We start from the raw sequence: 15,547 nt of genomic DNA, 5'->3' as shown, positions 1-15,547 counted from the left end.
GTGTCCCCCTCCTGTAGGTTATCCTCAGGGGAAAATGAAAGTCTCAGCTATGAAATAAGCCCCCCCCCCAAAAAAAACGATGCAGATCTACAATTTTCTTTACATCCAGCTCCTCTGATTTGGGGAATTTTTGGGATTTGTATCCATTAGAAAAAGGGGGGTGTTAAAATATCATCCCATCACTCCTCAAATTCTGTTCTGCATGTAAATTAAAACTGTGAGCAGTTATGATGTCGGAGTCTAGACACCAAACACAGACTATGTTCTGCTGCAGTAAATATTTTAAACGAGAGTTGTCTGACTGAAATACAATAGTAATACAAATTTAAAGCAACGTGAATTACTTAAACATTCAACAGGACCCAAAAATGTCTGTTACATTGATATTTATATGAACGCATTTTTACACATGTGAACATCAGTTGAAATAATAAATTAAATCAGGTATCCTAGCGGTTATTGCCGAGGCATATTCCTCCAAACAGGCGTCCACGTCCACTCTCTCTCTCTCATCAACTTTCCTGTCTCTAAAATAAAGGCATAAAAAGCCCCAAAACAACTATTTTTTTAACTGACTATGTTCACCACATGCCAAACATCAACTAAGTCATTTAGCCAATAGGACGCTGACTATTTGACACAATTCTGATGACATAATGTAAGTCAGCTACCATCACTGATCCCAGACTTGGGGCGCACTCATACTAATAAACAAAGTTGCCCCGGACCGTGCTTAAGCACGAGTGTCCCCCCTCCCCATTCCCCCGCTAGCCTGCACTCACACTACTCCAGGACTTCATTTGGCATTCTCAATGGGAATTTTGTGAGTGGGGTTTGATACTCTAAAAAGTTATTTCTGGTTAAAGCAGGAAACAGAATACGAGTATTGATAAGAATATTGATATTACCAGCATCATTAAAATCCTAATGATACACATCCCTACTAAACAGGAAAAGTCCTAAAAGTCATTTTGTGCCAGAAAACAAAAGAGTTATGGTTTAGCTGTTTTTCCCTCGCTATGCTAAGCTAACTGGCTGCTGGCCACAGCTTTATAGCTGACTGATATCAATCTCCTCATTTAACTAAAAAGTGAATACGCTTATTTTCCCAAAATACAAAAATACTGTTTTCTGTCTGATGTTCTTCTCAAGCTTTGACTAGTGTGTTTGTGTAGGTTCAGTATTTATGGGGCAATGCACGTGAAATCAGCCTTTATGTAAACACAGCTTTTCTTGTAGGAGTTGTTGTCAAGGTACTTTTGTGGACTTTTACAACTTCTTGACCTTCTGTCTCTGGATCTGTAGTGAGTGAGCGTGGGCGTGCAGATAAGAAATTCATCGTGGATGAAACTGAATTGTACCTTTTAGCTCACCCAGCCAATACAGTGTATTAACCAGAAACATAACCTGATTTATCCACTGCTGTGAAAACCAGTATTACTCATTCTGCTAGCCTGACTGCCATGTGAGAGAAAAATTGCAGAGCTGTTCCGCCTGACGTCCTGATTGTGTTTCTGCTCTGGCCTCCTTGATTACACAGTACAGCAGAGAAACAAAGGAAAGTCCACAAGAGCTTTCTGTGTTGTACTCACAAAGTGAACATACTGTACAGTGTGCGGCATCAGTTAAACACAGAACATTAGGTAGATGAATTACCAAGGCAAACATGTTTGAAGAGGAATCTCAGCCTCCCACCATTTTTATCTGTCTGTTTAAATCCATTCAATCATACATTGTGATGCATCAGAGCTGGACACTTGTAGTCCATGTAGTTTTTCATTTAAAGTAGCAAAATGTCCCCAGCATCACATTGGTATTAATCGTCTTTTGTTTAATTTCTTGATGTTTAAGTCCCTAGATCTAGGTTCTCCGATTGTGTTGTAACATGAGCATTTTTGGAACGCAGGAACTTTTTTATAGTTCCAGGAACTGTTGGAACCCTCCCCCTTTTGTTATTGATTCACAGGAACTATTGTAGTTCATAGAACCCCGTTTAGAGGAACCTTTTTAGCTCCTACTCCAGTGTAGTTACTCTCTTGGCACCATGGTGGTGCTAATGCAGACAAAAACAAAAAAAAGTCCCCATGGTGTGTAGATCTGAGAGAACTCTCGGCTGGATAGTTCCTCTTCAAAAAGTTCCCAAAACTGTTCGTAAACACCTATGGTGTATCTTTTGCAAAATTTTACAAGACAAGAAGATAATTTTTTAATGACGTATGTTCACCCTACACATTGAGGGGATTGGTCCAGACAGCAGACATTGAAAAAAAATCCCAAATAAGACAAATATAAAGACAAAACATAGCAATCAGAAGTAGACATAATTTGCTGTACTTTTACAACAGGGTGGATTTGTGATGTTGGTGTTATCGTGTGATCTACTGCATGAAACCTTAGTTGCTAGAGGTGTGTGTGTGTGTGTGTGTGTGTGTGTGTGTGTGTGTGTGTGTGTGTGTGTGTGTGTGTGTGTGTGTGTGTGTGTGTGTGTGTGTGTGTGTGTGTGTGTGTGTGTGTGTGTGTGTGTGTGTGTGTGTGTGTGTGTGTGTGTGTATGTGTGTCCTTTGCAACTATAGTCATAAATCAAACATTTCTAAGACAGTACTGTTGACTCAACCAATAAGGTCTGTCTGCTTCACAGCTGAGAATGCTTCTTTCAACTCTCTCTCGTTGCAGGAACTGTTCCCATGAGAAGGTGGTGTCCATGCTACAGGGCAGCGGGGGGATGCCCACTCTGGTGGTGGAGGAGGGACCGTGTGACTTCTCCTCAGAACTAACCGACCCAGAGGAGTCTCCGGGCCTGCCACACAACACGCTACCCCGCTCCAGGTCAGTACACACCGACACACCTGACATTTTGATTTGACATTTTCAGGGGGTTCATGGTCTGCTGGGACAAACAAAACGTACATCAAACCCCTGTATTATACCACACTGCATGTTTTTGAATAAAGGGCTCCAAAACAAAGGTTGAAAGACGACTTTAGAAATAAAGGAATGTGTGAATAAAAGAATAATGCTTATGTCCTGTTGTGTCTCATGGCTAGGTCTCCTGCCCTCAGTTCTCTGCAGTGGGTAGCAGAGATCTTACCCCCAAGCATCAGGGTCCACGGGCGGACATTCAGCCAGCAGCTGGAGCACCTGCTGACCATTCAGGAAAGGTACACGGTCTGCAAGTCCCTGGAGACCTTCTTCCAGCACAGGTCAGTGAGGCAGGCGGGCTAATCCAATCAAAAGTAGACAGAAAGGATGTACAAATGCAAGAGATGTAATAATACAGGTTTCAGTTTATTTTTTTATTTTTTGGTCAAATCTTCTTTGTGGGAAAATGAACTAGCTTTCATTGACAAATACTGTAACTGTAAATGAGCCGTTGCCTGGGAAACTGTATTTCTACCATACTCTTTATAGCTGGTTGCCAAGGATGCTACTTATGTAGGCGAAAAAGGAGAGAGGGAGAAAATGAATGATGGACTGAGAGGGAAAATAAAGTGATGAAACAAATGTACAAAGTTTGGCAGAAACTTTATCTCATACGTTTTTTTCCTACTGTTTTATAACAGATGTCACTGAGTTCCTTTGGTTCAGTTACATGAGAGTCTGAAGTCATTCACTTACTGCTGATGTTACAGAACTGCTTTAACAATAGTTCTAGACTCTTAGCTCGGGAGGTCTTTATATAAATAGAGGGCAGAGTTCATCTCCTTTGCATGGCCGTGTCCAGAGAGGGGACCAGGGTGGCATGGGGCTCCCATGAATCTAATTGGCCACCCCTGGTGCCACTCCAAAATCCTAAACAATGACTGGCTATTTGCCTCATCAGAGACAGGCCTTACATTTAAATCAGCTTTTAGTGCTGGTTTGAAACAGGCTGCTCGTAGCTTTCTCTGTACTTTGATGAAGCACATTTCATTTTGTACGTCCTTTCGATTGCGACTCTCGACATGCATCTTGTTTTGAGTCTTTAAAGAATGAATCAAGATTTGAATGTAGCCAGTCTCTTGTGTAATTAGTTTAATTATGACGAAAACATCAGTATTATACTTGAACGTGAATATTTTAAATAAATGTGATTAATGGAGACAGAAAGGGTTAAAAACTTGCTTTTCATTCTTGCATGAGTCAGGGCCTCTGTTGCACCATCCCAATCCAAACAGTATGGACACGCCCCTGCTCCATAATATATATATATATATATATATTAGGGTACTTTTTTACCCTTTTTTTTTACCATTTCAGCCCTATTCAGATGGATGATTTCAGTTACTGGGGCAAACTGACCAAAACCAAACCAAACCAAACAGGTCAGGTGCTGAGTAGAGGAAAGAAGTAACTGAAAACAAAGAGGAAGTCGGCTCCCACACTGCAGGGCTCCAATATTCCAGAAATGTATTCCAACAGGGGTGACTGTAACATTTCTGGAATATCGTAGACCTGTAGTCTTTCTCTTTGTTTTCAATAATAAAAAACAAGTACAAACAGTTGGTCAAGGTCACTTTAAAAGTATGACATGAAACATTCAGGTATATAAAGTCTTGACTCAATATATTTCACAGGTTTCAAAACAGTCAACATTTATAAGTAAAGATCTGTTTGTAGATTTTTTTTTTTTTTGTGTCTTAGTTGGTAGAGTTGTCGCCTCTCAAACGGAAGGTTGAGGTTTCGATTCCTAGCTGGGCAACATGTCCGATTTGTCCTTGGGCAAGACACGTAACCCTGAATTGCTCCCGCTGCTTCGGTGGTGGTGTATGAATGGATTAGCTACTTCTGATGGATGATACTACATAGCGACCACTACCATCAGTGTGTGAATGTGTGGCATGCAGTGTAAAAGCGCTTTGAGTAGTCGGGACACTAGAAAAGTGCTATATCAAGTCTATTTACCATAACCATTTACAATATCCAGAGAACAGAGGATGTGATAACGGTCTTTCAAAATCAAGAGAGAGGTTAAGTAGGTGGAAATGTATCCCAGAACAAATACATACATTAAAACTCTTAGCACAGTCCATATAAGATCTGAACAAAGGTGTGATCTACCATTAGGTGCCCACGTTGTCTCCAGCATTGGTTTCTGTTTTTTGGGGTTATGAAGGTCATATATATATATATATATATATACCATACCTTATATGGTCATATATAAGATATTATGTTTTTCATCTGGGTGTGGATGAAGAGAAACTTTTCCTTTAGAGAAATGTCAATATGGAGGTGTCTCTTCTGATACTGCTTCATGTAGTTTGTTCGCTTGTTCCTCATCAGTATTCCACTTAGACACTGAACCCCCAAATAGTGAAGTGTGATGTGGGTTTAGAGATGTGTTGCTTTCATAAACATCAGTGGGTTCACCGTTTATCTCCATGCCTTCTGTTACACAACAGTGTCTCTTAAAAACACATTTTGGATTACGGACTAAATATGAACACAAGACTGTGCTTTACCTTATTCAGTGTCTATATTTTCAATAGAGGGATTTGGGTTCAAAAAAAGGATGAACAAGACAAAAGAGATGGATGCAGCTGTAAGCTCTGCAGATGATGCAAACATGTGACGCCGCAGAACAACAATTATACAGCATGTGCATACAGTAAAAACACCCAAAGGTTCTGATCCTACTGTAAGTGACATCCCTGTGATCCTCCCACCTTTTCTCAATCTGCATCTCAGCTTCACGTGTCAACATAGATGTAAGGAATTTAAATCTATGCAAAATACGTTTTGCAGCCGTATGCAGAGGTTGGTTATGTAAGGCTTTTTTTTTTTTGTATGTGCATGAATGTCATTATGAAATGTGTGTGTGTGTGTGTGTGTGTGTTTGCAGGAATGTGGACACTTTGATTGTAGACGTGTTTCCGGTGTTGGACACTCCGGCCAAACAGCTGATCTGGCAATTCATCTACCAGCTTCTGACGTACGACGAGCAGGAGCGCTGCCAGGGCAAGCTGTCGCGCTTCCTGGGTTTCAAGAGTACTGGTGAGTGAAAACCACAACACGGACATGTGATCAGTGAATAGACACACACTGTATCAGGAGACAGTCAGTCAGTAAGTGGCTTGGTTCATTTGCAACCTGAACAGTTAAAATGAATGGATTTGAAAAGTTTTATCATTCAACAACCTGCTGTGTTTTAGTGATCACTACACTACAGGGACATTGGAGCAGATGTGCAATAATAGACATTTACTCGCGTTAATTGAGTAGTTTTTTGGTGTAAGCGTCATTTGAGACTAACCAACCTCAGAATAACAAAACTGAAAACACTAAAATACCCTTTACACTGTTTATGATTGGGACCAAGAACCTTTTAGTATTTTCTTAAATAGTTTAAACATTTCCCTTCATAAAACAGCTGATTACTTGAATATTTAAGCCCTGATTATTAAATTATCCACCATTATTTATATTTAGTTTTTGTCAATGGGGTAGAAAAGAAAATGTTTATCTGAAAAGATAAACATTGTAAAGATTTGCCTTTAATTCAAAGTAACTAAGTAACTTTTGCTTAAAGTACATTTTAAGCTGGTACTTTGACTTGTACTTAAGTAAAATTTCATCAAAGTTACAGTACTTTTACTTGAGTAGAATATATTAGTACTCTTTACACCTCTGCTTTTAAATAACAAAACATTTACATTTTGATCGATGGTTTTGTGTGTTTTTTTAACCCAGCTGTGTTGGAGCCTGACATAGGTCCAGAGCATCACCGGCGCAGCAGCTCTATGCGGGTGACGGGGACGTCGTACCGAGGCAGCATCCGAGAGAGGAGCTCTGACGACTGCATCATCGGGACTCACCTGGGAATGGGTACGCTGCAGATATCAACAACAGGCACAAAGATGTACTGCTAATGTAGCGCTAAATCCCTTAAAATCTACAACCACAGGTGTTCTAAGTAGCTCTCGATTGGGGTTTCACTCCTGAATCAAACCACTAAGACGTGGAGCCTAACCTAATTAAAGCGTCTGCTTATGAATCGTTGAGGCTCTTTTCTTTATAACAATGCAACACAGTATTGAAAGAGCCAACCTAAACTGTGAAATTATTGAATAATCACACATATCTCCAGCCCCGCCCCCCCATCACCACCTTAGCTTTATGGCATGTTAATGTGACCTTCAGCTCTACGTTCAGATTTCCGACGCTATGATATTCATCATGTCGTATTTGATATTTTATTTTGAAAGATCTGTGACAGGTGACAAGTCATGTCCCTGACTGTAGTCCTGATCATTTTCATCAGATTTTACTCTATAGTTTTTGAGATAATTAAAGGTAAAGTCTGCTCAAATGGCATTGAGACGCTGATTTTTTCATCGTATTTGATCTGTCGGCAGCTTTATTTTAGTTCTCTTTCACCTCTTATAGTGTTACTTTTTTCAGCTGCTGTTTTTTTTAAACCTAAAGAAACAATTAAAAAAACCAACAGAAAAAAAAAGAAAAATCTACCTGCAAAGTGTCTACATGACTTACAACACAAACATCAAATTGGCGACAACACAACGCCAATTTGGCCAAACACAACACTTTACCTTTTTAAGGGGCGTTCTAAATGATGACCTCATATATTATAGTATCATACTGTACTGTTTTACTACAGATTAAACTGTATTTCTGTTTTCATGTAAGTACAGGTATAGTATTGTAAGAACTTTGAGCTTCATTATGAGAGCTGGTGTGAGTTTTTCAAATCTTTTTCTTCATATATAATTTAGTGTTCAGGGTTATTGCGTCTTGTTTTGGTCGGACCTACAAGAGTAATCCTCCTGGAGGCAGGAAATCAGCTTCTTCTAACAGTTCATTTACTATTTATATTCCCTTAAACGAGGCAGCAGTGACTCCACTTGTCCTGCCCAGAGCTCACTTATAGTTTTATGTTTGTGTTGGTCAGCTGCCGGTTGAAACTGATATGTATACATATGTTAAAAACGTGCAGCAGACTGGTTCACATAGGAGATAAACATTTTGCTTTGTAGTCATACATGAACTCCATATCTGTGTCTTAGGTGTAGGGAATATTTGTCTTGATTTCCTTTTGTTTTTCATTACCATTGCTAACTCCTGCTCTCCAGGAGGTTAGCCGTTTGCATTTTCTGCTCCTCCATGCTTTCCTCCTCCTCTTCATCTTCTCCCCCCTTTCCTGTGGCTGGGGGGTGGATGGATGGACGGAGGAGGCGTTCAGGCGTCCATGTGTCACTGTTCTTCATGCCTTGTTGTGCTTTAGGGATTCATGTGGATGAATCTGGGAACCCGGAGGAGAGGCAGTCAGGAGACGGAACCTCCTTTCCCGAGTCCCCTGACCTCAATCATGTAGGTATTACCGCAGCTTCTCAGCACCTTGCTACAAAAGCAACTGGCATAATGAATGCTAGTTCCGATTAACTGTGCTCTCTAGCCTCACATCATTTGAAGGTCTGCTCGTAATAACTGTAATCCAACACGGTGTTATTGAACTTGATTTGCGGCTGGTTTGCGAAATCATTCTTTAAAAAAAAAACAAGCAGACCTTCAAAGGGAATGTGCTGCTGCAATTTGTGTGCTAACCAGCTGATCATGCCTCCGCCCCCGTAGATGACAGGTGTGTACACGGAGCTGGAGACTCTGTACGCAGGGAAGGGTGTGCCGCCGCTGCAGGGGGGCTCCCCGGCAGAGCCCGAGGGCCTGGGACAGACCGAGGCCTACGGGCGCCCTCTCTCCCCCCTCACACTCCCCCCTCTCAAAGGTACTCTGGGGCCGACACACGTGCCCAAACACTCGATGCTTGCACACACATGCTTTCATCAAAGGTTCATGTGCCATTAAGACTTCATGCATTGATTGAGGAAACTGCACTGTTTTTTTTTTTTTTGCAAGAATGAAAACTGTGTTTATCGGGGCCTTGATGTCACATGTCTGATGCCATGTTCACATCGAGTTGCTGTAAACAAATGCTTCTTAATGGGGAAGAATGTCAATGATTGATTGGTAAATACACTACAGTCAGTGGATCACTACAGGTAACAAACATGGCATCCAATCTAACAACCTTCTAAAAATGCTACATATATTGTTTATGAATGAAGTCAATTCTACTGATTAAATACCCACATTTAAAGTGTTTGATTTTGAACAATCTGACTGATGTGACATGGCATTAGATCCACTGATTAAGGGTTTGAGAACTTATCTATATTTAAACCCTATATTTGCATGTTAGCCTGCAGTTTATCCTTTCGTTGCCATGGTAACCGCTCAGAGAAACAGAACATGACCAAGAACTTCACTCACGATTTCTTAGATGGAGTAAAGAAGCATAGATTAGAAGCCGAGTAAACCCAATTAAAAAAAAACTCTTGATCTGAAACATCACATGCACAGTTGCACCGTCCTGATTGGACGCCAACTTTGATTTTTTTTCACAGGGAGCCGTAAATCCGGCCTCACGCTGTCCTGGAAGGAACCTCTCCCGACTCCCGTGTACGAGATCCACCACCAGAGCAGCCAGGACTCGAACCCTTACGTCAGCCTGGAGAGCCCACCGGCCTCCCCCGAGCACTCCGACGGCGGCGGTCCCAACACGCTGAACCGCCGCAAGAAGCTGTTCACCTTCTCGCGCCCGCCTCGCAGCCGGGACACGGACAAGTTCCTGGACGCTCTGAGTGAGCAGCTGGGCCACCGGGTCACTCTGGTGGACGACTTCATACCCGGGGAGAACGACTATGAGGAGGTGAGGAAGCTGTGTTTATGCTTTGTTTTTACGGTCTTTCAAGTTGTTCAAAGTTTACAATGTGAGATTTGAAGACTATTTTATATATTTTTATTTCAAGCTCCATGACACCTTGTGTGAATAATTGGTGACTTCCAGTTTTTCTGTTAAACTGGCAACTGCAAAGAAGGGGAGGAGCTAAATCATTGGCCTCAGAAAGCAGCAACTAATCACGGTAGTATAGTGTAGGGGTTCCCAAAACTTTCAGTGTGTGACTATGTGTGTGTTGTTTCTGCTTAAATCTCACTAAACGGCTATTGTTTTATATTAAATACTTTTTTTGTAAATACTTTCAAATGATGGGTGAAATATGCCTTTCTTAGTAATTTTGCATTTTTCTTTGTTTTTGGAAGGCATCTGAAGACCCTCCTCTCAGTGTCGCATGACCCCTTAGGGGGCCCCAGCCCCCACTTTTGAATCTTTAGTGTTTGCTAAAATGTTATGGACGCACAAACAGTCAAAATACTTTTTTTAAACCAGGAGGAATCAATAAAACTGACTTTGATCTTACTCTAGCTGTATGGTACAGTCTTTGTAGTTAGAAAATTGGAATCAACATTCCAAAAGGGCAGGATCAATGTAGCCTGTGTGCAGACCTCGACTCACAAAATTATTGGATTTAAAGCTGCAGAATCTTGCCACCAGTTTTGGTTTGATGTAGGTTTGATGTGTGCAACCTGCTGATATAACTCTGTAGAAGCTTTTAATCTGAGAGTTTCTGTGAGCATGCAGTAACTAGCCTGTCCTCTCAAATTTCAATGAGTTTATCTAACAAATCAGCTGCTGAAGCCAATTCCCTTCTTGCCATACAAGCATCAGTTTGCTGCTGACAGTCATGTTTTTTTAAGCAGACACACTTGTGCGCATGTAGATTGGTAGTCCAGATACTGACTTTACTATCGACTACAGAGATGCAAGTTTTCTTCTAAGTTTGAATAGAGCAAAGAATATGGAAGTATATGAACCTGGAGACGTCTTTCTGCAGAGCTGCAGAAAGATATCTGAATGAACACGTCTATGAGAAAATGACCCTACATTTATTTGATTTATATCCTCCGAAACATTTTCCTTATCAGTTTATGGTCTAAATCCAGAGTTGAATACAGAATAATGTTCATTATGTAAATTATAGTGACAAGTACAAGAGAAAAACGTGGTATGGTTAAGGACATGGCTACCAGGCAGACTGACAAAGTACAAAAATATGAAAAGAGACGTACCAAAGCATATCCATCAATGTTACCAAATATGGTCCTGTGTGGCTCCACCCCCCCCCCCCCCCCCCCCCCCCCCCCCAAAAAAAAAAAAAAACTCCAGGCTTCCAAATGGTACTCCATCAATATGTGATGTCACCATGGTTACAGTCATTAAAATACTAGGTTTATTTTTATTGCTATGCACACTTTTGTATTTACGCTGCTTGTCATAGACAACATGGGGTTCAGCCAAACAAATAAATGGAAAATACTGATGAGTCAGGCAAGGTGTGATGGAGCAAAGAATGATGAGAGTAGAAGATATATACATACTCTGTCTGTGGATTATAAATAAATGATTTCTAAATACGTTTCAACACCTTAGTATAATTGCCGTGAACAACAGAGATCGTGACTAAATCATTGGCAAACCATGTGATCTCAAGTGAGACTGTTTTCATCTTCACAGCTTCAGACTATGAAAGTCTAAATATTCTTACGACTAAGGACGTTGTTGGAGTGCACCACTGCACATCTATTTGTGTTCAGTGAGGGAACCTAATGTGTGATGCAATGAAGAAGACATGCTGTGACTGTACTGCACCGGTTTGTTCATGGGAATTATACTAATGTCTCGTAGTTATTATGTCAAATGTTGTTTTTTTAAATGCTTTATTTATGTACAGTTTGACTTTTGGTGCGTTTGCTTATTGATCTTAAATATCAAACAAGCTCACATTAGAGTGCGGTTATAGCGTTGTAGTTGTGCATGTTGACATTAGAGCGGCTCTAATGTGCGCTACAATGAACACTTGTGTCACATGAACAGATATATCAAGGTGGTTGTCATGGTTACAGAAGAAGAGGGGTGCTTGTAAGTAAAAACATGACACTCAGTTATACAGTAGAGTCTCATTTGATCTGCTAAGTACTGAGTAGAAATCTAAGTTTATAACTTCTGACATGGAATCATCTAAGTGTCATAGTGTTTGTCATGACTTAAACCAATAACAGAATATATAAAACATGATTCATCAGGTTCATATATTTAACAGTCATTTTTTATTTATTTCATTAGTTTTATAATTAAATCTTTGTTTCCAAAGCAATTAGGCTGCAAATGTTAAAAACAGACAGATGTCACTGTTTTTGGGAATCTACAGTATATGCCAATTTTGAATTTGATGCTAGCGACAGCTTTCTAAGGAGTTGAGACAGGAGCCTGGTGGTTGGTGTGCCAGCCCAATGTGCAAGAGGCTGTGGTCCTCCAGGTGGGCGGCCAGGGTTCAGATCCAGCCTGGGGCTCCTTTCTCCCACATGTCATTTCCCTCTCTCTCTCTCTCTCTCTCTCTCTCTCCCTGGTTTATATCCACTGTCCTATCTCTCCAATGGAGGCATGAAATGTCCAAGAGTTGGGACAGTGATACTGGAAAAGTTATGAAATGCAAAAAAAAAAAAAAAAGGAGGAGAGGCGGAGAGGGACTCGCTTTATTATCCCCTCACAGTTCAGAAGCCAGCATCCGTCACGAGGTGCATTAGTGCTCACAGCAGGGCTAAGCTGCACATTTGTGAAGGCACCATTAATGCTGAACCATATGAAGAGGTTTTTGAGGCGATGTGATGCAAGCTAGACAACTTCTTTGTCATTGAAGGCGTCACTTTTTTGATCCATAATGAGCCCTCTGCATGTAGTACTAGAGCATGGCTCTGTGGTGAAAGAGTCCAGGTGATTAACTTCCTTCAGATCCGACCGGTCAGCCATTGAAAATGTGTCACGCATCATGAAGCGTACAATAAGACAAAAGGAGACCTTGAACTGTTGAACAGCTGAAGTCTGACATGATGCAAGCATGGTAAAACATTCCACTCTCTAAAATACAGAAATCAGTCTCCTCGGTTCCCCATCGCTGACAGAGTGTTGTTAAAATGTAATGCAACAGAGCGGTAAACACGACCCTGTGTCAGGCATCAAATTCAAAATCCTGCACATGATTTTCAAAAAAAATATGAAGGATCTGTTTGAACATTTGCCATGTTGTCTTTGTGTTGTCAATAAAATATGTGTTCAAATGTTTTGTCAATCATCACAATCTGTTTTTACACAACGTCCCCATCGCTATGGAAACAGTTGTAAAGGGGTTGGAGTACTTGTAATTTAGTGTTTGAAAAACTAAGTAGATTATCATTTTGATTTTCTTGCATTTTCTTGATTTTTTTGCCACTTATTTGTTCATTAGACATTTATAGAAGCCACATTGCATTTTCTTATTTTTATTTCTAGATAGCTGTGTGTAAGTTGGAGGTACAGGTTGTGATTATCAGGTCTGACCGGGCCCTCTCTACCCTCCAGATGAGTTTCCAGGAGGACCAGGACATGGGCTTCATGCCCCGCCAGCTCAGCAGTGGCAGCGAGGAGCAAACCAGCAGCGACGAGGCCTCCTCCCCCACCTACTCCTCCGAATCTGAACCCATCCCACCGCCTCCCACCCAAAGCCCCCCGCCTCCCCCGCCTTTCCAGGCTCTGATCCCCCCTCCCGTCCAGTTCACCGACCCTCTGCCGCCCGTCCGCTTCTCCCCCGAGCACGTCCCCCGCAAGTCGCATGCCCTTCCAGCCGCATCACCCCATCATCCCCCCTCCTCCGCCCCCTCCCAGGACCATCCTCTCCAGCCGCTCCCCTCTCCACAAAGTCCTCCCCACCAGAGAGGAGGTGGAGAACACTCACCAGCGCTTCCAGGCCGCCTCCGGCCGCACCTCCACGGTCCACACCATCCTCGGCTCCTCCACGCTGCGCACCTCGCAGCCGTCCCGCACCTGCTACCTCCCCCGTCAGCTCAGCCAGCCCCAGCCCGTCCTGCAGCCGTCACCGGGGCCCTCCCCCCCTCAGACGCTGAGACCGAGCCAGCTCGTCCTGCAGAGGCACCACCAGCTCCACCACCAGCACAGCTACCAGGGCCCGCTGCCCCCGTCCCTGCAGGATCACAGCCCATCACGGTGTCAGAGCAAAGGCTCCACAGGGTCCACTCTGCTGTCCCAGACTCCGCCCTCTCACTCCACGCTCCCCGGACACACGAAGACTTATGAAACCACACGGCAGGAACACCAGCTTCAACAGGTATCATCTCTGTGCATGGTGGCTGATACAGCGACATGTTGTCGTTAAATAAGATACAAAAATGAATCTGCTTCATGTTACATCATGAAAACATACAAACATATCATGTCTTAACAATAAGCTATTTCCTGTTATACCCACCTATTATTTATTTTAACTCTCCTGTGAACATCTTTAGGTTCTTGTCCATTTAAGCGACCCCTTCTCTTTGCTGATTTTGTTATGTGCATTTGTAGGTAGTGTTCTAGCTCCCTGTTTGACAAATGAATGAATCATGCTATTATAAAATAATGAAAGTTTTTAAAAAGCTGTTTCTGCAGAGTGCTGTCAATTAGAGGTGGGGAAAAAATCTTTTTTTATGTAAAAATCGAGATTGTTATCTTCAGAGATTCTAAATCGATTCAAAACTTCCAACGATCTAAATCACTCCATTCTACACTTAGCAGTACTCTGAGTTTTCTTTTGTATCTTTCATCACTAGAAGTACATTAGATTTACACAAGTCTAATTCAGCCAGTCTCACAGATGAATGGAGTAGATCCCGAAGTATGGACTACAAAAATAGACTTTGAATCGAAAATAGATTCTGAATCAAATCGTTACCCCAAGAATCGAAATTGAATCGAATCGTGAAACACCCAAAGATTCCCAGCCCTGCTGTAAATCACTCCGCCTGTCACCTACCCTGTGGACGTGGTTTCAGACATTTGAAATAGCTATAATGAAATAATCAATCTTTATCCTGATGGTCTCATGATTTTTTTTACGTCATTAAGAGGCATCAATATTCATTAAGTCGGTTTCATTCCCAGAACAAACTCTTTAAAGCTTTAATGTAACATGAAGAACATCAAGTGTTGCTGGACGATGACCTCAACGTCTTTCCATTCAGTTTGAAACTTTTTATTTCATGGTTTAAAATTTTGCATAATGTTAAAGAAAATAAAAGGAATACATTTTGTTATAACAATAATAGTTTTACATTATAATGATTTTTTTCTCTTTTTGGAAGTCAGCAGAATACTTCCAAATCGAGGAGATTCTTAAAAATATCTTCTACTAACCGGTTCAAACCAGAACAGACAAATCATTCAAAGGGTGCAACAAGCACATAGCAACAACAAGTGTTTTCTTTCTCTCATCTCCCAAGGCACCGCCACCCCCACCTCCACCCCTGCCCCCTCCATGTGACCCGCCTCCGCTGCCCAACTCGGGCCACAGCGCTTCAGACACCAACCACATGAGTGTGAAGAGGCTGCGCTGGGAGCAGGTGGAGAACTCAGAGGGGACCATATGGGGTCAGGTGAGCGGTGAAACTCCATTACATAAAAAAAAAACCTCTGATGATGAGGATTTCAAAAAAAAAAAAAAAAAAAGTTTGCATGACTCAGTCTGAACAATCCAGCTTCTCTCCCAGACAGTAAATACAGCGAGGGATAACTTGTGAATGTTCACGCTGTGGCTGCGAACATTCTCACTCCTCTTACATTTTCTGG

The 15,547-nt window shown here is 41.7% G+C and overlaps 1 protein-coding gene across 1 annotated transcript in view; it reads left to right on the top strand.

Moving 5' to 3' along the window:
• grid2ipb (glutamate receptor, ionotropic, delta 2 (Grid2) interacting protein, b) overlaps positions 1 to 15,547 on the top strand; it is a 49,199-nt gene that overhangs the window by 28,796 nt on the left and 4,856 nt on the right. The window contains 10 exon segments of the mRNA XM_065949988.1: positions 2,674 to 2,826; positions 3,045 to 3,200; positions 5,822 to 5,973; positions 6,670 to 6,804; positions 8,222 to 8,307; positions 8,569 to 8,719; positions 9,399 to 9,703; positions 13,289 to 13,531; positions 13,533 to 14,051; positions 15,202 to 15,441. Coding sequence (XP_065806060.1) covers positions 2,674 to 2,826; positions 3,045 to 3,200; positions 5,822 to 5,973; positions 6,670 to 6,804; positions 8,222 to 8,307; positions 8,569 to 8,719; positions 9,399 to 9,703; positions 13,289 to 13,531; positions 13,533 to 14,051; positions 15,202 to 15,441 — 2,140 coding nt within the window.

This window comes from Labrus bergylta, chromosome 21 (genome assembly GCF_963930695.1).
Source record: "Labrus bergylta chromosome 21, fLabBer1.1, whole genome shotgun sequence".
Taxonomy (NCBI): domain Eukaryota; kingdom Metazoa; phylum Chordata; class Actinopteri; order Labriformes; family Labridae; genus Labrus; species Labrus bergylta.
This window is presented reverse-complemented; position numbering and strand designations above follow the sequence as displayed.